Here is a 26,040-nt window from a genome sequence, read left to right as displayed (position 1 = left end):
AGTGAAAAATATGTCCTCAGTCATGGTGGAGAAAGGGAATAGAGCAGCTCTGCCTGAGTCCCTCCGCCTTTCTAGTAATGAACTTTGGGAGGTGGTAGAGGGGGGAGAGAGGGTAACCAAGTGCCAACAGAGAGTATTTTGTGTGCCATCTTTGTCACCTGTGTCATATGTTCACCATCTCTGCCCTATGGTATTGAAAAGGTAAACTTCTAGTTAGGGTAAAGTTAGCTGGATCTAAAATCAGGAAATTTTTTGTAATGATTTGTTACCTCTATTATAATAGTGTTTACTTTTTTTATGAGATTGTTTTCTGTGAAGATTTGGAAATAGATTTCCATTTGAATCCATTTACAAATACTCCCTAGACAAGGGATTTAGGGGACATTAATGTCATTTGAGTTCTTCCAGCCTCATGCCTTTTGTGAATCTTATTTTAAATGATGTGGTTATCTATAAATTACATTCCTTAAACAAGTGAGCATATTTGAAGCATGACTTATTTATGTAATATGAAAAGCTATGATACAAAGCATATAAGCTACATTTATGACTAACATTTCATCCGAAAAGATATCTGTGGTTCTTTACAAAGACACTCTTATTAGACTGTTCTAAGATGAGATGTGGCTGCATCTGTGTACATAGAAGCTTATAAACTTCTTGCTTTCTCTGCCAGTACTTGATTTATTAGTGGAGTAATCTAGAAAATAAAGTAAAATAGTCTAGTTCTAAAGCGAGTATTAATGTCCTAACTAAACACCTAAACATAGCACATAAGTGAAGAGAGGGAATATTGCTTAAAATTATAGAATTACTAAGATCTAATTTTGAATTAATGAGATGAAAAGCTCTTTGGATTTTCTTTAGTTCACATGTTTCCTTTTTTTAAAAAAATCAGTAATTTTAATAAATTAAATTAATGACGAAGATTAAAGTTTTTAAATGGAATTTTATTGTTGATTATTAACCCCAAATATTTTAAAGTAAATATGAACTTCTCACATAAGTGTTCTCTCTTAAGTCTTATATATGTTATTCTGAGGTTATGTACTATAATGTTTTATTAATCTGGCTTATTATACCTTAGTTTTAAATTTCCCTTTTCTTTGAGCAGATCTATAAATATAAATTTAAATTGCTAATAGTTAAGGAAATACTTTTGGATACAGTCTATCTGTAAAGTATCCTTTTGTAATGTGAATAATTTCCCAAATTTATCTATTTTATAAATTTGGATTTTTGCTTATTGGGTTTATTTAAAATAGAACTCAGTAAACGATATTGGTATTTATCACTTGCACGAAAAGGGCCAGGTCAAGAGAGTTTCTACATATTAGAGAAATGCAGAGAGCAAGACTGAGCCTGTGAAGAGGCATTTGGGTTTAGGCTAAGTTAATAATTATGTACTGAAAAAGTCTTAGCACTGATTTTCTTACCTACAAAGAGATCTGCCCTTTGAAGACTTGAATTACTTTGTAGTTAAGGGGGGAGGGAAGGGCTATTTCAACATCACAGTTTTGCAGGGGATAAGGCTTCTTGGGGAGAAATAGTACCCCATTTGGATAACTAAAAGACCAGAAATGGGATTTTTTTCATACCTTCATTAATTCAAGTTACTATGTATGTTTATATATATATATACATATGCATATACATATAGACATGTTTTTCTCTTGCTTTAGGAGCTTCGATCCCGTGAGGAGGAGTTAACTAGAGCAGCTCTTCAGCAAAAGTCTCAGGAAGAATTGTTGAAGAGGCGTGAGCAACAACTAGCAGAACGAGAGATTGATGTTTTGGAGCGAGAACTTAATATTTTGATATTTCAATTAAATCAAGAGAAGCCTAATGTTAAAAAGAGGAAAGGGAAATTTAAGAGAAGCCGTTTAAAACTGAAAGATGGACATCGGATTAGTTTACCCTCAGGTGTGATTTTGATTTGATTTTTTGTAGATTTTTAAGTATATATATAAAGGGTTTTTAAAAAACAAGTCTATATGAAATTTTTCCTGTGTTGGCCCATACACCCTTTGGCCCAGTTTTAACAAATTTAAGCCATTTCAAACAACCTTTGTGAATCAATTTCTTTAAAAAATTATTACACAAGAGGGAAAAGGGGAAAAGATAACTTTGAATCTTATTAAAGTTGGATATATTGTCTTTCTTCTGATTTTAATGAACTAATTATAGTCACATAAGAGACAGCATAAATGTGGAATTATGTTTTCTTTCTTTTTGTGTAGTTGACTGGTACCCCAGACTTGGAAAAGATCACACAGACCATCTCATCCAGTTTAGACATGTTCAGCATCCTAGCCAGTAATTATTCAGCAGTTGCTTATTGATTGTTTGCTGCCTCTCGAATTATTAAAATACTACAGAAAGACTGTAGTATTTTAAGGTGAATTCTTTTGGCAGGATGCACTATATGGTACAGTAGATTGATGACTTTGGAGAGAGGACTTAGGTTTGAATATTGGATCCCTCACTCTTGCCATTCCTCAGCCATAGCACACCAGATTCCTAAACTTTCTCTTGTTCCGTTAAGAAGGGTGGGGAAAACATGCAAATGACTGCCTCAAGATGACCTTTATAAGCACTTTTCCTGCTCCTGCCTTCTTTTGAGACTCTTGGGTCTCACAGAGCATATTTCCATTTGCTAGGAAGCTGAACCCCAAGGGAAAATTTTGAACATTTCCATTCTTTTGTCTCACTCAATAAACTTCTGTTTGTCTACTGATATTCTCTCAGATCTCACTGCTCTTTGTTTAGAATAGTCTCCCCATTATAGTTATCCTGAATCCCTGGTGACTGATGTGCAAACTCTAGTCTCATGATTGTTTTGCTGCTGTTTCAAGTCTATCAACCCTAACCTTCCATTGCCTGCCCTTTCCACTGTACCCTCTGGAGCTCCTACTACGTAGCTAAAATTTCTTTCTTCTTAAACATCTTTCTTTCTCATACCTTCAGCTTTTAGCCCTCATTGGGACATGACTCCCTTTCAAAGACCCATCTTCCCTCACCACTCTTTTCTAGTAGTGACTAGACTTTCTCTCATACTCCTGACTCTCTGTTCATGGTGGGAGAGTAAGAATATTGTTTGCTCTCCATTTCTACTTCCAGATTCTCCATCTCCTTCAATCAGTAAGGAACTTCCCTTCTTTTAAGGTGCATGCTATCCAAATGTAGATTTTATATTCCTGTGGCTGGATAGCAATTATTTATCAACACCTTCCTTCCTCAGTGAGTTCAGTGCTTGCTTCATAGTCTTTTTCTTCTCATCTCCATCAGTTATTCTAAGGGTCACCAACATATATTGATGCTCCCTCACATACCCTAACTTCCCAGTTTCTTCAGTTCTCTTGACTTTTCCACTTTGTGTATAGTTCCTTAACTATACACAAAGAAGGTCATGCTCCCTAATCTTGTCATCTCCATAAATATTCCACTTTTTTGTCCCTTGTCTTTTATTACTTCATCTTTCCTTATGTTTTATACTCCTACATCTTTATCCTCACTGTGGTCTCCATTCATTCCACTCTAATCTTTTCTTGGTTATCACTGTTGCATTTTTATACTCTTGTCCTTTGTATCCCTTGTTGAACCAGTTAATCTCTGCAACTCTGTGCTCTCAGATTTCTTTTCCCCTTGTCCAGTCAATCATGCCATGCCAAATCCTAACCCTGAATCACTCTAGTCATCTCTCTTCTTTACTCTTTTTTTTAAATAACCCTTAACTTAAAATCAGTACTGTGTATTTGTTCCAAGGCAAAAGAGTAGAAAGGACTAGGCAGGGGAAATTAAGTGATTTGCCCAAGGTCACACAGCTAGAAACTGTCTGAGGCTAGATTTGAATCCTGGGCTTCCTATCTCTAGACTTGACTCTCAATCCACTGAGCCACTTGGCTGCCCTTTTCTATTTCACTCTTAAAAACTTGCTCTTGAATGGAGCTAGAGAGAATCTATAAACTGTACTGCTTGGATCCTCTATAAATGTATAATATCTAATGAGGCCTTCATTACTTCAAGCAGACCTTCTATTCCTCCCTAATTACTATTCCATTCTCCACAATACCTATTCCAAACCTTGTCTCCTCAAGTTTCCCATGGTATTTTCTTTCACTCTCTTGTAAAACTTCTAATCTGGCTTTTGACCTTATTACCTAACTATATGACCTCTTCTAAGTCATTAATTATTTTATAGTTGCCAAATCTAGTAGTCTTTTCTCAATTATCATTCTTGATTTCTCCATAGTATATGACGCTATTGATCACTTTCTCCTCTGGATATTTCTTTCTTTTCTTGGTTATTTGTAACTTTTTCTTAGTTCTCTTTCTATCTGTCTGACTGCTCCTCAGTTTTTTTTCTTGTCTATTCTTTATCACTGTAACCCTTTCTAGCTATTGGTGTTCCTTGAGGCTGTGCTCTAGACCTTCTTCTCTTTTCCCTCTCTTCTGACTTACTTGGTGATCCCATCAACTCCTATGGGTTCATTTATCATCTGTGTTAGTTCCCAGATCTATATATCCAGCTTTAGTCTCTTTCTTGTGCTCAGTCACACATTGTTAACTTGTCTTTTTGATATCTTGAAATAAATGTCCATTCAATTTAATTGTCTATCCTAGACATGGCAATCACAACATATCTAAACCAAAAGACATTTCCCCCAAACCCTCCCCTCCTCCCAAGCTTTCTATTACTGTCAAAGCAATCATCTAATCACTCAGACTTATAACCTTGGCATCATCATTGACTGTTAACTCACCTCTGCTACATCTGTCTAGTCCATTGCCTTCACAACTGCTTTCGTATATGTCCAGTTCTTTCCATTTACAGTGTGGCCACCCTGGTTTAGGCACTCATCATCTTTCACCTGGAATGTAGAAAAAAATCCTTCCAGTTCCCCTGCTTCAAATCTCTCCTTACTCTAATTCATCTTTTACTGAGCTGTCTAGATGATTTTTCTAAAGCATAGGTCTTATCATGTCATCCCTTTGCTTAATAAGTTTCCAGTTACCTCTTTACCTCTAGTATAAAATATAAAACCCTTTGCTTAGTAATTAAAGTTCTTCCTAGTCTGACCCTTTTCTGCCTCCCCAGTCTTCTCAGACTTTACTCTCTTCCATGTACTCAGTGGTCCAATGTACCTCGCCTACTTTGCTGTTTTTCAGACCTGACAGTTCATTTATAACTCTGTACTTGACTGTTCCCCTAAGCATAGAATGCTCTGCCTTACTTCTGCTTCTTAGTTTCTCTGGCTTCCTATAAGACATGGCTCAAATCCCACCTTCTGCAGGAGGCTTTCGCTGACCTCCTCTTAGTTTTAAGTGACTTCACAATTCAAATTATCTGCCATTTACTTATGTGTTTTATATGTACATAGTTATATGTTGTCTCCCCCATTAGAATATAAACTATTTTTACCTTTCTTTGTATCCTCAGTGGTTTGAATAGTGCTTGGCTAATAAGTACATACTAAATATTTGTTGGCTGATTGACTGGTCTTTTATCTTCTGATCCTGGGAGCTGTCTGTAATGTGTCTAAAAGCATTCAGCAGGGATACCTTCACCAAGCAAACATGTTTACTTTATCACAAATGCAGATTGGTGTAGTGGATTTGAAGTCCAAAGGCCTTGGTTCAAATCCTCTATCTTTCACTTACTATCCCAGTAACCCTGAACAAGTCACCTAAACTCTCTTGGAAAATTAGGGGATTGAATTAGATGGCCTCTGAGGTCCCTTTCAATGCTAAATCTATAATTCTGTTATCCTAGTGTTTCCCTTTGTGGAATGTTTGAGAAATATTATGAAAAAGGTATTTTTTTAAAAAGGTGAAAATGTATCAACAGAAATCTGTAATCATTTCGTAGAGTAATGAAATATAACTCAGTATACTTGTTTTCTTCTTAAAGTGCTCCTCAGCTTACATCCATAGAAGATAAAAATAGACAAGTGCATACAATATTTATTTCATTCTGGAATCATACTTCTTGGGTCTTTTCTTTTTTAGTTTTGTTTGATAATTTTTTGTATTAGATGTCCAGGCCTTTTTTTTCTTTTTTTTTTAAAGTCATGACTTTGAGGTAGTCCAATAATTCTTAAATTGTCTCTCCTGGATCTATTTTCCAGGTCAATTGTATTTTCAGTGAGATATTTCATGTTTTCTTCTGTTTTTTCATTCTTTTGATTTTGTTTTATTGTTTCTTGATGTCTCAGGAAGACATCAGCCCAATTCCAGTTTTTAAGGAATGATTTTCTTCAAGCTTTTGAATCTCTTTTCATTTGACTCATTTCTTCTTGCATTGCTTTCATTTCTCTTCCTCATTTTTTTCTCAGCCTCTCCTAATTGATTTTTGAAATGCTTTTTGACTTCTTCCAGTATCTGAGATGGATTCATATTTTTCTTTGAAGCTTTGCATGTGTTTGCTTTGTTTTCACCTTCCCCTTCTGAGTCTGTGCCTTGCTCTTTGTCTCCATAAAATTTTTCTATGTTAGGATTTTTTGCCCAATGTTTGCTCATTTTCCCAGCCTTTTTCTTGATTTTCACTTTCCTTTTAAAGAGAGGCTCTGTTCTCAAGGAGGATAGGACACTCTCTTAAACTTAAGTTCTTCCTTGATGTTCCCCTTAGCCTTATTAATGGGTTTCACAGGTTTCAGTTCTTTTAACGTGGTATGATGGTCTCTGGGTTGGGAGCTCTGTAAGCCACCTCCCACTGCTGATTCAATCAGCCTCTGAGCCTGTTCACGACCCAAAGTCTAGCATCAGGCTTGAGCAGGGACTTTTGGTCTCACTCTGGGCTTAATCAGGTCAAGCACACTTTGTACTACCTTGCCCTCGACTAGCTAGGTCTGGGCTCCCACAGTTGGGGACTCAGGGGCCTAGCTCTGGGTTTACCACTGATCAGGAGTACCACACAGACTCCTTCAAACTAGGATTCAGGTGCTCACTTTAAGCTTGGGCTGGGGCTCCTGGCTTCACTCTGGGTTTACACAGATCCAGGTGCATAGCACAGCTTGCCTCACACTGGAATTCTGGACCTGCAGGTTTGCTTGGAACTTTACAGGGTCTGCATTGGGTTGGACTACTGTTGGCTTAGGCAGGATCTCAGGGTCCAGATGTTGGCCTGGGACCAAGTTCGGAACCTAGACCAGTAGACATGGGGTGAGGGTTCTTGCTGTTGGCTTGCTCTTTACTCCTTGTTGTAGTTTCTTGCTTGCTGTGTTTCCTTCTTACCACAGGGACCCAGCCACTCTCTGCATGAAAGTTGATTCACTCTGTCTCCTTGTTTGTTCTTTCACTCCTATATTATTTTTCTGGTGTTATTTTGAGATTGGTTGGAGAAAATTCTCATGGTGGTTTTGAGCTTCCCTGCCTCTACTCCACCATCTTACCTCCACTTTCTTTTTTTTTCCTTTTTTAAATGAGGAAAGAAGAGGACATTTTTAGTCAAAAAATAATATTCAGTAAAGAATGAATTTGGAGGCAGGGAGCCTAGATTCAAATCTTGCCTCTGTCCCTGACTCCTTTTTTGATCATGAGCAAGTGACTTTCCCTCTCTGGGCTTTTGTTCTGTATTTGTAAATGAAGAGGGATGGACTGGATGATTTCCATGGTTCCTTCTCGTTCTCAATGCTTCCTTTTTCCTCTGAAGTAAAGAGTAAGTTTTTCAGTGTTTTATATAAAGTCCAACATTGCTATTTACTTGTCGGTCCACAAGATGGTGCTGGGTTATTATATAAACCATCATCCTCATTTGTCTTTGGCTACTCTCTTCCCTCCTATTTCCCTACAAATATAATAGATGATAGCCATTTGTGTAGAATGCCTGAAAAAGTTATAATTGGCAAATACTAAGGTGAATTTTCTCTTTTGAAGGTTTAATGCTAAAAGGGGGAGGCAGATCTCAAGCATGCACATTTTTAAGATAGATTATTTATAGATGAGATTCTTATTTCAGTACTCTTAAGGACAAATAGCAAGATAATACACTTCAAAACATCCATGATTTTGTTATTTAGGGTACAGTTTCCCTCTGATGCAGGTCACAACACCTCTACACTTCAGTAAACATTCTTCAAGAGTTTGCTATCAAAGATTATCCTCACTTAATGGCAAGCTGATGGTAATGAGCCTTCCTGAACTTAGGCTAGTCCTTGGTCAGAAAATTTAAGAGTCAGTAAACACACGTTAAGTTCCTATTCTGTGCCAGTGTTAGGTACTGAGGATGCAAAGACAAAAGTGAAACAATTCTTACCTTCAAGGTGTTTCCAGTCTCTCCAAGGAAACACCAACATGGCACATTGCTAAGTATCCTGGATTTATAGTCAGATGATCTAAGTTTGAATCTTGGCTCTGTACTTTGTATTTGTGTGAACTATGGAAAGTTATTTAACCTCTCTAGGCTTCAGTTCCTTATCATCAGTTGGAAGGACATCAATTAAACAATACCTCTGAATTCCTTTTAAGCTCTAAAATTTATGAGCCAATGTTATCCTTTATATAAAATAGAGGTTAACTCCAGGGGGACAGAACTAGCAAATGGGGGGGGGTGGAGGATGGGAGATCAGGAAAGGCTTCTTATATAGGAGGTGGCATTTGAACTGGAACTTGAATAAATCTAGGGACTCTAAGAGGCAGAGACCATCTCTCAACTTTCACTGGAAGCTTTTGCATCTTTGTGTAGGATTTGCCTGTGTGTGGGATTATTGTGATGCATAGCTTTTTATAAGGCACAAATGAAGAAATGTTTTTTAAGAAGAAAATACATTCTTTATTACTCTGCTTCTGAAATGTTAAGCATATATATTCTCTTAGTTTAAGTCATAGATCTGGAACTGGAAGGGATGTTAGAGGTCTTTGAGTCTACTCATAATGCAGATGGAGAAATTGAGGCATAGAGATTAAGTAAATTGCCCAAGATTACACAGGTATTTAGTAAAAGCCATGATCTGAACCAGATACTAGAACTCTAGAGCACCAATGCTCTTTATTAGAAAAGGTCAATCTATATGCCATCTGAAGGGAAGAATTTCAATCCATAGACTTAAACGTTTTGATTCTAAAGAATAAACCACTTGAGAGAAGTTATAATAGTAATATATATATATATATACATATATGTATGCACACACATGTAATAGTAATATTACTCATTTAGTTTTTCAACAAAAGCACTTGGAACTCTTTGGAAGAAAGGTACTCTACTTCTACTAGAAATTAGACATCCTCTCATTAATTATGTCCTTCTGTTTTACCTGATTTACATTTCATACTCCCAAAGAAACAAATTCTCCTGCTTGTGCAATAGCATATAACAACATTCTTTCCCTCTTCTGTTGAAGAAAGAACTTACGATTTTTTCTTCTCATTTTACCCTGTATAATTTACATATTTACACCAACATATTACTGGGTCAGTCATCTTGCATATTAGTTTTATGAATTCCTTCATTTTACTTACAACAAATTTATAGTCAAGATTCCAGTGATATAAATTAAGTTAAAAAGATGTATTCTTTTGATGAAAAAGCCATGGGATGTTAGACACACTATTCTATACTGTCTTGGTATTTTTTTTTTCTTTATTTATGTGCCAAAGAAATAGGTGTACAAGACTTAGTTTATTTATCTGCAGTAGAAATTCAATATTACTTTTTTATCCAACAGATTTCCAGCACAAAATAACAGTGCAAGCTTCTCCAAATTTGGATAAACGAAGAAGTTTAAACAGTAACAGTTCTAGCCCTCCAAGTAGTCCAACAATAATTCCTCGGCTTCGAGCTATACAACGTAAGTTGTAGATTTCTTCTCCCCTCAGTCCTACTCCTCTTCTCACCATGACATAAATCTAATCTAATAATTATTTTGAATCAATAACAATGAAAAGATGTTTAAATAGCAAATTGGAAGCAAATATTCTTTAGTGTTCTTAAGCTCTTTTGGAAAATAAAATTTGGTCTTAGATTCTTAAGAACCACAGAATCGAGGAGCTGGCAGGGAACATAGAGGCCATCTAGTCTCCAACTTGCATCTGAAAAAGAATCCTCTTTATAACACTCTTAACAAGTGTCCATCTGACCTTTATTTGAAGACCTCTAGCATAGGGGAATTTCCTACTACTTCAGGCAAGCTGTCCTTTTTGGGGATAGCTGTCACATTTCTTAGATTCAAAGTTAATATATTCAGATTCAATCTAGGTTCTTAAATACCAAGAGGAAAAAAAATAATAAAACAAAGACAGCTTTAGATATTTAGAATGCTACAAAATTAAGATTGTCTTACTGGGAAGAGGAAGATTTTAAAGTAGAGTTAAGAATTTGAAAAACTATTTTATAATTTTGTCATTATCTCTTAAGATCTTTAACTTTCTTTTACCTCAAGATTAACAAATGGATTTAGGTAGTATTTAGAATCTTTCTTTTGCTGTTTTCCTGTAGTTACCTCTTTCCTCTCCCCTTCTCCCTCTTTATCTTTTCTCCCCTTTCTTTTCTCTCTCCTTAGAAATCTTTATGATTCTTATAGAAAGAACTATTTATCTAAAAAGAAATTAACATTCATCCAATTTTTCTATTGCCTGTGCTAATATGAGTTTCAAATTAGGTGCTAAGTAAAAGCCCACTGGAATTTTTTTAAAGCTAATGTTCCTTCCAAAGGTGATTGACTTCAAGGCAGAAAAATAATTTAAATCTTGGTAAAATCTGTTTCATGTGTCTGCCTATAGATGCATCTAGTAGTTATCATTTAATAAGACATTTTGGGCAGTGATTTATGTTCCTGCATCCTCATTGACAGGAAAAGTATTTTCTCTAAATAATTGCCAAATATTTGCTTTTTTTGTGGGCTTTGAGGAAGGTATTGGCTTAGATTGAAACAGGAAGCAAGGCCTGACATCAGAAACTTGGAAAATTTGAACAATTGAGTAATTTTCACAGAAAGCAGCTCTGTATAATAGAGAGCAGTAAACTCTGAATCAGGTCTTGAGTTCTAGTCCCATTTCTGATGCCTAATAGTTTTGTAACTATAGAAAAATCACTTAAGTATATACTTATATATACATATATGTAAAAAAGATTTCAGTCCTTTTTGCTTCTCCATAACTATACTTTTATTAGTGTGTGTGTGTGTGTGTTTGTGTTTACATTCAACAAAACACTTTTACTTTGTTTTTGCTTGAGTAAGCTAAAATAACAATAAATGCTATTTTACTAGCAGTTGCTAAAGTAGGGAAAAGAAGAATGAATCAACCTTAATGGTCTTAACTTTTAAGCCTGCTCTAGATTGTCAGTCCTTTAATTGATACACGTTGAATGTACTATGTGCTTATTAAGGAAGTTTAGCTAAGGGACATTTATAGCTGTATTAACAACATGATTCAACCATTCAAGGGGGATATATGATAAAAACCTTTTTGAGGTACCCCTAATCAGAAAGCTCTCCATACTTCACCTCAAATAATGTCCACCATAAGCTTGGCAAGTGTCAGCTTCACCTGCAAAGAGCATAATTCGATCTTGGTCATTAATACAAACCTTCTGCTATCTTTCCTTTTTTTTTTTTCTTTATACTACTAACCACTCCAGTTTAAGATAAAGCCTTTCTGCTGACCTCTTTAGACATTAAGAAAATAAACCTGATAGGCTTGTTTTCCTTTTTGATTAATAAGTATGTGTTTTCTCTCCCTTCATCCCATATTTGGGGGAAAAATAAAGAGCAAAACCTTTATAATAATTATTTATAGTTGAGCAAAACAATATACCCCAAAACATGTTTCTCATATTGCATATGTAATTCATCACCTTTCAGGCAGGAAATAGTCTAATTCTTTGTCATTAGTCCTCTGAAATTTGAGGTTTTTCAGAAACAATCTTTCCTGTTTGAAAATCCAAACTTTATTCCTTCACACTGGGTCACTCCTAACTCCTTGAATGCCTAATACCAGTAACTTCCTTGACTTCTCTTTTTGGCACATATTCTCGGGCAGTATCCAAGAGAAACATCTCTCCCATTTCTGCTTCACTCTCTTGTGTTGACTTACAATGTCCTTAGGTCCCAGAAGCTCCTCTTCACAGGCCTTCTTGCTCTGCTAACAGAGATTCTGTTTTTCAGTTGCTCTCTACTTAAAAGGTTAATGCATACTTCCCATTTGATTCTTCTAAATGCTCCTTTTCATCCTTCATTGTTTGATCTTTATTCATCTGATACCCATTACTTGTGACCCTCACGTCTTCTGTCATCCCTCTCTACTATCTCCCTTGGTGACCTTATCAGTTCCCATGGCTTCAGTTATCATCTGTGTGAAAAGTATTCCCAGCTCTACCTATCCAGCACTAGTCTCTGTCCTGAGCTCAGTCCTACATCACGAGCTTGGACATCTCAAAGTGGATGTCTCATAAGCATCTCAATATTAGCTTGTCCAAAACTGAATTCATTAACTTTAACCCCCTAACTTTCACTTCTTCCATATTTCCTTGTCACTGTCAAGGCCACTGTCCTAATTCCAGTCACCAGGTCCCACATCCTCAATGTCATCTTTGACTCCTCCCTCTCACAATACTCACAAATACTTTAAGGATGATCCTTAGACCCATTTCATATTGGTCTGCCAGTTTCCCAATGTTTCCACAATGCCTTTTCTTAAATAAATGTTTCTGCCTCCTTTGGCTTTACAACTAATATTTCTTCCACCTCTCTGCTGTAACTGAAATTGAATTCTTCCTTAAGGTTATTATTATAATAAATTAGACCATGTGGCATAGTAGAAAAGTGCACTGAAATTGGATTTTAAATACCTGACTTCAGATTCTGGCTCTGCCCTTCTTACTACTTATGATGTAACAAATCTCTTACATCTGTTGCCACCCCTCTGTTTCCTTTGCCACCACCCTAGTATACTAGAGGCCCTCATTTATACCTTTTTGGACTAATGCAATATCCACTTAAACTTTCTTCCTACTTCTACTCTAGTGTCTTGGCTTTGCAATTAACCCTTCATACTGCTGCCAGAATAATCTTTTTTATGGTTGGTTATCTCATTTCAGTATATATTGGCCTTATATAGTCTTACTTTCTGTATTTTGCTTCTCATGCTTGGAAGTCTTCATCAACTCTAGAGGACAAGTTATCAAGGGCAGGGTTCTCCTTGTTGTAATTTGACTCTTGTTATCTTTCTCTAATTTGCTTCTGACACTGAAGAGTTGTGTCTAGACTTTCTTGAATATTGACAATTTAGTGACTACTACAATTTGGCATTGCCTGTTGAACTTGCATGTTAACTCTTAGTCTATGCAGGTTTGCCTTTAAAACTGGCAATACTGAATCAACCTTATTAATTCCTCATAATTATACATCAAACAACTATTACCATTTGGAATAACCGTCATCAAAAACAAACATTTATTAAGCATCTCCTGCATGAGAATATAAAGACAAGAGACAGTCTATGCCCTGACAGACTTTGTGTTCTCCTGGGGCGACAGGGAGGGAGAGTAGGAGAAGATACAGTAGGTATACAGATATATACATTCAAGATGTGTGTATTTATGTGGCTTTCATAAACTTAAACTGAACTAGACTTTTGGGGCAACCTTTGTAGATTCATAATTGTATAAATACAAAATGATCTGGGGAAGTACTAAGGGTTGGGAGCAGCAGAGGCTGCCTTACTGACTTTAGCATCACATATTGTCATATATTATGAATTTGAGTTTGTGAGAACACTTTAGTCACCTAAAATTCATTAAGAGTTTTTTTTAATGATAGGTTGCTAATTATTTGTTAAAGAATGAAAAAGTAAGGATAAGATAATGTGCAGCTTACTGGACTTTGCTGGTTTCATTCATCTAGCCTTTGGATTGGAACACCTATAGTTGCATGCTCAGTAATCTCCAGTGGTTCTAAATAAAGTTCGTCTTCCTTTGTTTGGCATTCAAGACCCTCCACAATATGACATCACTCTACATTTCCAGCCTCATCTTTACATGTTGTACTTAAGTCAGACTATAGTGCTTACCCCCAAGCATGCTCTGAGCCTTCCTGTAGTGCTTTTACTTATGCTGATACCTATACCTAACGTAGTCTTTTTTCCATGTTTCCCCTACTAAATTTACTAGGTACCCTTCATACCTAACCCATTTGTCACGTTCTTAACATGATGATTTCTTGATTTCTCTTTCTAGGTCCCAAACTCCAATTATATCTTTTCCTATGGACTTCATGAAATATTCACATACACATGCATGCACATGCATACACACATGCACAAAGGCACACACATATCTTTAATGTAATTTTCTATGTATCCTCTCATTGGATTCTCATCACCATCCTATGATGCTACTAGGATTATTATCCCCATTTATGAGAAAACTATGGCTCTTAAAAGTTAAATGACTTGCCTTCATTTACACATTAAGTATCAGATATGGACTTCATATTTCTAGTTTCCCTTCTTCTAATTCTGACATTCAATGTTTGATGGTAATATCATATGGTGATTTTTTTTTATGAGGCTCTATGTTTCATGGGGCCGGTAGTCACTTCCCTAGAAGTCTGAACATAGTAAGAACTCAGGCCATTCTTGTCTGTTGTCCATTCTTTACTCATGGAGGATAGATTGTTGGAAGCCAGAAGTGCTATATCTATTTATGGAAAAAAGTAGTAGAATGAAAGTTAAATGAGGTAGTTAGACAAGTTTGAATTTTGTCTCTGTAATTTTTTTACTTGCCTCAAAGTTTTCTGGAAGACCAGGGGTTTCACGTGTACATGATATATATCTATATCATCTATATCTATATCTATATCTATTTATAAATACATATACACATATGTACTATTTCGTGCATACATGGTAAGCATATATATATACACAAATATATAGTAAGCATATATATACATATACACACAAATATATAGTAAGTGTGTATATATATATGTATACTTACATATGTATGTATATATATCTGAAAGTATCAAGCAGTTTATTATCTGCAAGGCACTATGCCAAGCACTTGAGATACAAAAGAAGGAGGAAAAAAGTAATCCTTTCCCTCAAGGGCATTACAGTCTAATAGGGAGACAACATAGCCACATACAAGGTGCATATGGAGATCTATTTAGTAAGAATTCCAAAATGAATCTTATGCATTTACTGTTTGAGCTAAAATCAGATGATTGGGATTAAAGTTTGTCAAATAAAGATACATGAAAGTTAGATTTTATATATACATATATGATTAAGAAAGATGTTAAAGAATGATAAAGGTGATTAAACATTTAAGGACAAATTTGTGTTATACAAGTTCATGGTCACTTACCAAAAATGTGGTTGAACTTGAACAAAATTCATATATGTTTGTTTAAAATCTCCTTATTTTCTTAAATGTAATTTTTTTAAGTGAAATAATCTTGTCCTTTATTTCATCTTATATAATATGGTATGCTAAACCAGTGTGGTGTCATATCAAAATGGATCCCTGCATGTTAATTTAGAAAACCACAAATTAACATTATTTCTGTTTTATCCTATTTTATGTGTTTATTTTTAAACATTTTTGAATTACATTTTAATCTGGTTCTGGCCTTAGTGCTGGCCTGATTTTGACACATCTATGTTAAACAGTGATCATGACTAAGCCCTGTAACTTTTGTTTGTTTGTTTTTTATATCATTTATCTTATTGATAGTTTTCACTAACTATATAATAATAGAAACAATTTTTCTCTAGTGATTTCAAAATCAGATGTAAGTACTTCTCATGACCGGAGAAACAGTATATATGTATACCAGCAAGATGTAGATATCACAAGTGAATATGTACCTCCCTGTCAGGGAATGAAAAAAGGCAAGACATAATTAAATTGTAAAGGGTATTGGGACTTTTGTGATTTAATTTTTTTTATCATAATTAAACTATTGGGTGAAGACTGAGCATTTAAGTATAAAATATCAATGTGAAGTTCTCTTATTCAACTCTTAAACTTTAATGCCACAAGTTTTTTCATTGAAATTATTCTACTCAATTATTTCTTTGAAATTATTCTGCTAAATAAAATAAAAATTAAATGCTCAGTTGGGTTTTCTTTTTTCAAACAAAAATGGAAAATCATGAATGTCACAGCATGTGAAGATAAGACCAGATCATTTCTGCTATCTTCTTAATTTTTATCTTTCCTAATTATTTTGTCCACTCTCTCTGCTTTTATTGATTGAAAAGAGCAATTTGTGGTAGCTTTGGGTGAAATAAATCATTTCTTCCTCAGGTATTTAAGTCCTTTGGATAGGTATCTAAGTAAAAGGAATGCTACTGGTGATTTAATTACTCAAATTAATTTGATTATCTATAACAAAGCTGTGAAAGGATCTCTGACTGATTTGTCTCTGTATATAGTCACCTCAGAAGAAAGTAATAGAACCTGGGGCAAAAGCACAGCCTATCGTCAAGAAGAATTTGAAGATGTGAAGAGAAACTTCAAAAAGAAAGGTTGTACATGGGGACCAAGTTCAGTTCAAACAAAAGATCGTACTGACTGCAAAGAAAGGTATAGCAGTTTACTACTGATTTTTACTTCTTGCAAAATCACCATTGTCATTGCTTTTAGCATGTATCATATCCATTATCTCAGCTAACCAGTCTTGTTTTTCCCCAAGTGTTTTATATGCATTATTGCACTGATCATTCTTTATTAGCCATTTAAAAAATGATAGCCTGATAAGAGTTTATTATTTTAATCGTCAAAATTAAAACTTATCATTGTCATTTATTATCATTGTCATTTAGTCACTTTCCCCATGACCTAATTGGATTTTACTCTGCCACTAAGCTATAATTTTTATGATTCTGTCATGTCAGAAAAAACATTTCTTTTTCAGAGTAAGACCTCTTTCAGATGGTAGTAATCCTTGGTCAACTATCTTAATGAAAAACCAGAAAACAGTGCCTTTAGCTTCATTATTTGTGGACCAACAAGGTAAGTGTGCTTTTGATAGTTATAGACTCAGAATTTGGGATTTGTTTGCATTAGATTTGAAATCCAAACTCTTAAATTTTTTAATTTTTGTGTTGAGGAGAACATACCTAATAGGCAGTACTATGTAATCTCTTCTATCTCTAGAGAGTAAATAAAAGCAGTCTGCTTCCCATTGTTTTCCCCCACTGTTAGTCTTCCTGGGAAGAAACTGACCTCATGCTATATATTTCTTATGATTTATTGTTTGGCTAGGTTAGGATTCAGTAATACAATTAAGAGTATCTGTATCCTTACATTATTTTGTTGGGGGTCCATTTATTTTATTGAGGGTGTAACTTCGAATTTTCCAAGGTAACTCAGAACCAATTTTTAAAAGGTAATAGAGGAGACTATTTTGGGAAATGTAGGTGATGTAAAAAAAAAAAGAATCATAATACTTTATTTTTTATTAAAAGATACTACTACATTTGTATCTATGCCTCTGATTTAATTATCTCTCCAGAGCTGAAACTTTTCCCTGATGGACTGGACAACAAAAGACCAAAGCAAATAAAATTGCCAAATCAGGCCTATGTTGATCTACCTCTTTGGAAAGATGATCAGGGAGATAATACTGTAGAACCTGAAAGCTTTGAAGAGGGAACTTCTGCTAGTTCTGCAGCTAGCACTCCCCAAATGACTCCCACAAATAGTCTTAGTAGAACACCCCCCAAAAAGAAAACTGAATCTGCATTATATGGGTGTGCTGCATTATTGGCTTCTGTGGCTTTGGGATTGGATATTAGAGAACTAAATAAGGTACAGTCTCCTGATGAATTGTTGCCCAAAGAGGATAAGAAGAAACGTGAGGGAATATTTCATCGTGCTTCTAAATTACGAAGAAGTTCCAGTCCTCCAACCAGATTACAGTCTAAAAGAGAAGATGTTAATATTCCATCAATAAGTCCATCATCAAACACTGTGAACCTCCTGTCCATGCCTTCCATCTCCACAAAATGTTTGCTACACTCAGACAATGAAGACACATTTGTGGGTACCTGTGATACAGACATTCCTATTTTAAGAGTTTCCCCTGTAAATCAGGGAAATAACTGTGAGCCTGCTGCGATTTCAGGACTTGTGACTGATCACAGCTTGTTGAAGAATGTGCCTTCCTCTCCTTTCACAAAGCAGGTATCTGGAAATGTGCCAAATAACGCACCATCAAAAACGAGGGTATCATGTCACAGACGAACTGTATCTGATGGAAATGCTTTTCAGACAGGTAGGTTGTTTAAAGTATACAAAGATACAAAACTGAACCTACATTAGATGGCAAAATATGTATTGTTCAGTGACATTCTACTGCCTTATCTAGCTAAGACTTAGAGCTCAAGTTTCTTACAGCTGATCCAGGCCTTTTTCTCCCTAAAATATATTGCTATTGTTATGTTTCAAGTGAGAGCTAATTTACCCAGAAATAACATATGATGATGAAAGCTGTGGAAACAGCAATTGGAGAATTGTCTGTAAAGATAGGAATTCCTGGGTTCAATTCTCACCTCTCCTATGTCTTGGTTCTGTGACCCTGGTAACAGCATTACCTCTCGAGCACAAACAATTCCAAAAGACTAAAAGTTGCAGAACAATTGTCAGTCTTCATTGGTAGAGGGAATCCCTCATCAAGAATTCCCTATACCATTTGTGTCAACATACTTGAGAGCTAGCAGTTCAATAGATTATGTGGACCAAATAGCAATTTTATCAGATTAATTTCATTAATAACTAATAATTGGACTATAATAGCGAGGTGATGGTATCCTTCTGTGTTATTGATTGGCAAAGTGATACTCTGAAAATTAGAGAAGTGTGGTGGCTCAGTACTGTTCAAAACCAAGACTCTCCTCCTTCTGCTAATAGGGAGTACTCCGATCTCCAAATTGACTTTTTTTCAGAGCACTAAATGGGTTCATATCAGGTTCTTTTGAAAAGTTAGTAAAATTCTCTTAGCATTAATAGAATAGTTTAAAACATTTTATAGATTTGAGTAGAAGAATGACCATTCATGAAAAAATTCATTTCAACAGAGTACATATTATGTGCAAGTTATATGGAGCCCTCAATCATAGGGAACCAGACTACTTTTCTTTTGTTGGTAAACTAATCAACATTTGCCAGCTGAGTATAAAGCAATGAAAAATAGCAATAAGTTCAAGTGATGTCAGTGTTTGAAAGCTATGACTAGTTCAGAATCAATCAGAGAAAAAAAAAGTTGTTCATTTTCAGTTTGTATAATCGTAACTGTTTTTAAATTTTGTTTTATTTCAGAGTAATTTTAAACAAATTTACTTTTTTTTGGTAATTATTTCTAAAAAACTATCCAACCTTCATTCCAAACTGAATTTTTTAAATTTACTTTAAAAAGTTCTAATTTACAGTCAGACCAATATTTTGAAAAAAACTTTTGGTTAAGTATCACTCCATTTTCCAATCCTGTGCATGGAGCAGCTATCACCAATATGGTCTTAATGTGCAAAAAGCAAATATTCATTGTGTCCCAGTGTTCATGATACGATACGGTAGCTCTCCAGGCTTTGTCATTTTTTTCATTCGATTCTCACTTCCAGATGATTACTTAATTGATTTAGTCATTATAGTGATTTTCTTATAGAAACTAAAATTCCTCTAATTACATCTTGTCTTTGCATTCTCTTTCAGCTAATGGAGTTACTTGCTCTAACAATGGAGTCTCTGAACTGCCAATTTTTCAAGTTTCTGGGATGCTGCACTTCCCATCTATTCATCGGAGAAATCTGCCAAATGAGGCCCTCTTAGAAAAACAAAGTGCTGTCAGTATCATACCCAGACCTCGCCCTTCTTCTCTGAGAAGTCGATTAAATCCTCAGCACGGTCTTCCGGAAAGTGCAAATCATAGTCCTGCTCACACAGACTGTTTGGAGGGTAACCCAGAACCAAATACTAACTGTGTACTTAGTACCAAGGAAAGAACTAAATTCCATATACCCTCACTGCTGGACATCGATGTAGAAGGTCAGAACAGGGACTACACTGTGCCTTTATGCAGAATGAAGAGCAAAACTAGCCGGCCTTCTATCTATGAACTGGAGAAAGAATTTCTGTCTTAATTTTAAGTGCCTTATGCTTTTAAAAAAGCATTACCGTTTTTAATGAGAACATCTTAAAATCATGTGTCTACCTTCTAATATTTCATGCTGCTGTATTTTCAAAAGCTGTGGCCATGTTACCAAAACAGTAGTAGATGTGTTAAACTTTTGGAAAAATATAACCATCGTTGTTGGCTTGCCTATATTGTCTTTTCACTGGAACCACACCTAGTAACTTGAAATGCACAAAGGTGTAAATCTAGAAATGCACAATAATGTAAAGCTATATGTTGGATAGAGTCTTTCTTGAGCAGTCTTAACTTTTAGGTTTGTTTTCTTTTCCCTCCCTCTCTCCCTTTTCCTCTTCACCTGCAGTCATAAAAAAGAAAGACAAGCTTTCTAAAAATCAATCAGTGATGCTTTGAACTATTTTTCCCATTTCTTAAAAAAAAAAAAAAGAAATCAAGAAAATGCTATAAATTTGTTCATTGTGAATGATATGATACCAAAAACACTAGGATAAGGAAAGGGATTCAGAGCTCTCAGATGAGAAAGTTCCCTCTAAGCTTGCCCCAGCAGTTTCTAGGCTTAGAGAGTTGCTTAGAGCACTGAGAGGGGATCACATAGGAGTGGGATTTGAAACCAAGTCTTCTAGGCTCTAAAGTGGACTTCCTATCCATATCTCCACACTGCCTTGCTAATTAATGTTGCATAATTTTGAAAACTGATAACTGAAATTAATGTGATATTCTATTAAACTACCTAACCTCAGCATTAGGATTGTCAGACAGGTTATGCAGTGACTTAAGCCTGTTTGAGTAAATCTCACTGCATATGCTTTATAAATGCTGATTCCATTAGAATTTATGAGAAACCTAATTTTTCTTAATGATATCTGAATGATTATCTCATGCACATTGAAGAAACCTTTTTTCAGTTGGCTCTTCTCTTGGTGAGAGAACACTAAAATTTTCTCCTAAACTATAAGTAACCATCTCTTTGTTACCTGAAAATGCACAACTCTTGTTCTCTAGAAATATTTTTGGTAATAGATAAGCTGAATTTAAATGAAGGTTTGTTATTTAAAAGATAATACAATTTTAATGATGACAAAATTTCCTAGCACCATAAACCAAATAGAATTTATTATTTAAATTTAATTTATTAATTTATTTAATTAACTAATTAAAATTTAAATCACCATTTTACCAGGTAATTTGACATTTCAGGTAACCTTGAACAATTGTTAAAAGACAAAGACAAAAAGATATTATTCGGGAATGGCAATATAAAATATATCCCTGAGTGAAGCTAAGAATTTCATAGATTACAGAGTTGTTTAAAATTGTAATTCTATTTGGATAATGGTGCTCTTGTTAAATTGTGGGTTTCTTTCTAGAAAATCTGTTTTGTGGACTGTCACCTCTGTTTACTCTTATCAGTTCAGAAGCACACTTATTTTTTTAATTGCTATAAATTTTTTTAAGTAATGTTGCATAGTTTTTTAAATAGTCACATTTTACTAAGCTGAAATTTTAGTGGTTGAAAATTAAAATTTCAGATTTGAAGTACCTAGAAAAAAATTCCAAAAAATCATGATGGCTTAAATTATAAAGCAAAATCTTTTGAGTACATTTTTCTAATTGCTTTTTGTACTATGAATAGAATATGAAAGGGTTCTTATATTGAGACATACATTTTATTCTGAGAGAAACAATCTCTAGGTTGCAGTAAAATCTCAGGTATTCATTATTATTTTATTAAATTATTGTCCACTCTACTTTAGTTTCACTTTTTGGTAATTCATTAAATTATGATAGCTAGATTTTAATCTTCATGAATACATCATACATACCAACACTTTGTTGGCCACTTAGTTTTCAACCATTGACATATATAACCTACAGACTAAATTGCAGGAGTGTAATTATCCTAACATAAAGAATTTGTGCAAAAAAAAAAAACTGTTACCTAACTATAATTTTATTTCTAAAGAAACAACATATGTTTGCATTTTACACCCTTATAATGCTTCTTTTCTAACCATATATCTGTTAGATCCCTTAGTAGCGTAATTCTAGGCCAGTTGGCATTCTGATGAACTGAAATATGAAAATACAAATAAAGACAATTACTTCTCAAAATATGGATTCAATCTTACATGCCACTACAGATATTGGAGTGGGGAGGCGAGGGAGATGATTAGGATCTGTTGTAAATGTGTGATTTCATGTGTTGCTATCTGTAGCATAATGATTGTATTTATTTTCATGTAGATTGAATAGTCTTACTAGAGTAAAAGAGAAATTAAGGCAATCACGGTTAGTAAACAATTTAAGGTGCTTACACTGCAGAAATTTAAGATATCTATTTGATATGCTGTTTTACAAAGCCTTGTGACTGAAAGATGTTTACATATGTTGTATTTTTTTAAAAAATAAACTTTTTAAAATAGCCTGTCTTCTGCTCAATGACTTTGGCTTTCTACCTTAATGCTTAGACCAAGAGTTCTGTGATGTTTTATTTTGTAGTCAGTGATAAAAAGAATTTTGAAAGGATAAAGATCACTAATGTTTGATAAGCAACATGCCTCAAAGTGCATATAGAAGTAGAATAAATATTTTCACTCTCTGCCTGGCATATAGTTGGTGCTTAATAAATGCTTGTTGACTGACTGACCAAACAGCTTTAATGCCAGTCCTGAGAGGGCTTTGCAACCAGAACACAAGCTCTGGCAAGTCCTTTCAAACTAAAATTCTTAGCCAGGCACTTCCTGGACCTGAGGACCAGCTGAACCAAGTGTAGAGAGGAGTGGGTTAGATGGTATTTTTGTTTGTATTTTTTGCTTTTGGCTACAACTCATTTAAGCTGTTCTTGACTCTGGACTCTTGAAATCTTGTTAGATTTTGCTTAAATATGCTTTAAATAGCTTCATATTTTGATATGGGCCAAAATTGTTGCATCTTTTGAGTTCTTCTGGAAGGTGACTTACAGCAAAAAATAACAATTTTTCTCTCAAGGCCAAATTGAAGCTGATAAAGTGCCTACTTAATGAGTGCACCTAAACATTTAAATAATACCCAGCAGCTGTTTAATCTTTGTTAAAAGGGTAAAGCATAAAGTGGCTAAAAAAGACAGTTCATTTGTTTGCGGAGAGGAGGGAGCATTCCCCACTTAAGATCTAGGGCTACCTGTATGAAAGGACTGAGTAATTTGTAAATTAAGAAGTTCAGAAAGTTCATTTTACTGCTATTTGGGTATAGCTATTTAGATTACTGGTACCAAATTGTACTTAAACTTAGTTCACCTTGTCTTTAGACCACACGCTTCATTATTAAATATTTATGCTTATTTGAAAGGTTTTTTTTGGTAATTTTAGTTATAGAATAGAAAATTATACTAAATACCTTTAACCATTCATAAGGAAAATCTTGGGATAGATGGAAAAACCAAGCCTGCACTACCTGCCTGGCAGCTTGATTAATAATTAAAGTCATAGAAACTAGAAGGAAATACATATCTTAAGAAATGATTTTACAGATATATTCTGTATAATTAGTATATTGCCTCATATCCTACTTTAAATTCATAAAATGTTAGAATGCCCTGCCCTAAGGATCAAGGCAAGGATGAGATGGACAGTCATTTCAACTGGCTGAAAGCTGGTATACATACGATCATAGCTTTAGAATTTTAAAGAACTTTAAGGATAATCAAATCCTACCCTCTTTACAGATGAGGAAACAGGTCTTGAGAGTGCGATCTTTCCATGTTCAGACAAATAACATCATATGAAAGGGAAGTAGTAAATTTAGCTTTGGTTTTAGATATCAGGATTGTGAATTTATGCCTTTTTTGGTAAGTCATGGCAAAGACATTGGATGTTTAAGTATAACAGTGACATGGGGAGTAGAGCATTAGAACTCTTGGTAAGATAAGACTGGAATCAAAAAATGATCACCTGGAAGGTTATCATAATAGTTCCAATGAACAGAGATAGGAACCCTGATTGGAGTTAATTATATCTGAAATAGAAAGGATATCTCAAGGACTTCCAGTTAAGATAGTCTTATAAAAGATTAGAGAAACCAAGTTCTCTTATGTGCACTCCAATGAAGATCTAAATGGCACCAGATTGAATAATGATTTAAAAAAAAAAACAAAAAAACAAGGATTCCACCAGAGAAGCGACCAGAGCCGTTACAATGGTGCCTGAAGGCTTCAGTGCCTTGACCTGGAAGCTCCAAGGAATCCAGGAGCCATCACTGACCAAGATGCTACAGAGGAGTTCCCAAATCAGCAGGATTCTGACAGCTGACAGGGAAACATTAGGTAGTTTTTATTTGTAGAAAAGAAAAAGGAACATATATTTCTGCAGTCAGGATTTTACTTGAAGGAAAATCAGGATCTTTTTGTGTGGTTAATAGGGAACGTTATCATCAACTGTGGTTTTACAAAAGAAAATAGAAATTTTTGCCCAAGTTCTTTCTCTACTCAGGTAGGTTGGTCCTCAGCATAGCCTCTTGCTAGATCTGTTTTTCAGAAGCCTATCCAGTGTTGTAGATCCTAATATATTTGTGCTTTCTACTCATATAGTTCTAGAGACCTTGGAATGGCTCAGTGAAAAGTTGTATGTAAGTCCAATAACCCCCTCATCATCTTAAAATATCTAGAAAGATACCAAATAAGTTTAAAAAAACTAATAATGATGAAAAGTCAGAAGCAAAGCAAGCTCTTATTACTAGTTACACTATGGCATCTTTGTCTCTTAAGAAACAAAACAGCCAATCCTTTCAGGTGCCAAGCATGAACCAAATTATCACTAATCCAGAGCTGAATTTCAAGATTTTTTTTTTTTACTAGAGTTGTTTCACAGTGTTTCATTGCCTTCCATTCACAGTCTTTTGGAAAGAAGAAAGTATCCTACTTAGTGACTTCTGAGTTGGATGAAAAACTCCTTAGCCTCTGCCTAAACAAAAATCTTGGCATAGACAAGCTCATACAGGCTTTTCCAGTGTCAGTTGGCAGTATTCGTCTTCCTTCCGCCTTAAGTTTCAGTGTATGGGGGGGGGGGGGGGTTGGGGAGGAGGAGTGCTATTAAGTCACCAAGTCTATACATCCTGCCTAAAGAAGAATACCAGCCTTACAGCATAATCCAGAGAGGTCACTGCATCTGCCAGCTGGCAGGAATGAGCAAGGCAGATGGTTCCTTTTCTGTACCATTCTCTCCCATTAAGGTATAAGGCAGAGCCCCCATGACTCCATAACAGTTGTGAAAGAGATCCCCAGAGGTTTCACTTTATCATTATGTTTAAACACAACTACCCCAGATGCCTAGATTATGTTGGAAAAGGAAACATAAAGAATGATTCAAAGGATAATGCCATAATATAAGTTGATAATTTTGAAAGACTTAAGAACTCTAATGAACTTGATAAGTCAATCATGATTCCAGAGAACTGATAAAGAATATGATCAGCCTCATGATAACTGGAAAAAAACCTTCACTAGTCTTTCAAATGTTTGTTCCCGATCTCACGTTCCTTTCACCACCAATCTTTCCAGTAAAGCTATCTGTACTCTGCCTTCACTTTTCCTTTCACTTAGTCCTCAATCTTTTGCAATCCGGCTTTTGACCTCATCGCTCAACTGAAATTGTTTTCTAAAAAAGTAAATAAATGTCTCTTTAATTGCCAAAAAGGTTGGTCTTTTCTCAGTCTCAATCTACTGAGAATGGATTAGAAAGACAAACCAGTATACTCTGAGCAAGTATTCTCCACTACTAAAGTCTGATGTCTTTGTAGCCCTGCTCTTCAGGTAGAACTCAAGAGGCAAAGATTAAATCTTTATTCACTCAATAAGCATTTAAATGCCCGATAAGCACAAGATGTTGTTGTAGGCTTGTTTCATATCACATACTATGCTCCAGCCAAAATTGACCCCTCTTACTATTATTGAACTCTGCATTCTCTC

The 26,040-nt window shown here is 35.0% G+C and overlaps 1 protein-coding gene across 1 annotated transcript in view; it reads left to right on the top strand.

The window, feature by feature from the left end:
• The window catches only part of MAP3K21 (mitogen-activated protein kinase kinase kinase 21), a 57,861-nt gene extending 35,352 nt beyond the window's left edge, over positions 1-22,509 (top strand). Inside the window, exons 6-12 of the mRNA XM_044677184.1 lie at positions 1,683-1,923; positions 9,666-9,788; positions 16,384-16,534; positions 16,866-16,981; positions 17,466-18,231; positions 18,587-18,597; positions 19,670-22,509. Of these exons, the coding sequence (XP_044533119.1) occupies positions 1,683-1,923; positions 9,666-9,788; positions 16,384-16,534; positions 16,866-16,981; positions 17,466-18,231; positions 18,587-18,597; positions 19,670-20,088 (1,827 nt within the window). The 3' untranslated portion in view covers positions 20,089-22,509. The remainder of the gene's footprint in view (positions 1-1,682; positions 1,924-9,665; positions 9,789-16,383; positions 16,535-16,865; positions 16,982-17,465; positions 18,232-18,586; positions 18,598-19,669) is intronic.
• Positions 22,510-26,040: the final 3,531 nt, after the last annotated feature.

This window comes from Gracilinanus agilis, chromosome 4 (genome assembly GCF_016433145.1).
Source record: "Gracilinanus agilis isolate LMUSP501 chromosome 4, AgileGrace, whole genome shotgun sequence".
Taxonomy (NCBI): Eukaryota; Metazoa; Chordata; class Mammalia; order Didelphimorphia; family Didelphidae; genus Gracilinanus; species Gracilinanus agilis.
The sequence above is the reverse complement of the archived record's forward strand: the minus strand, read 5'-3'. Positions and strand labels throughout refer to the sequence as shown.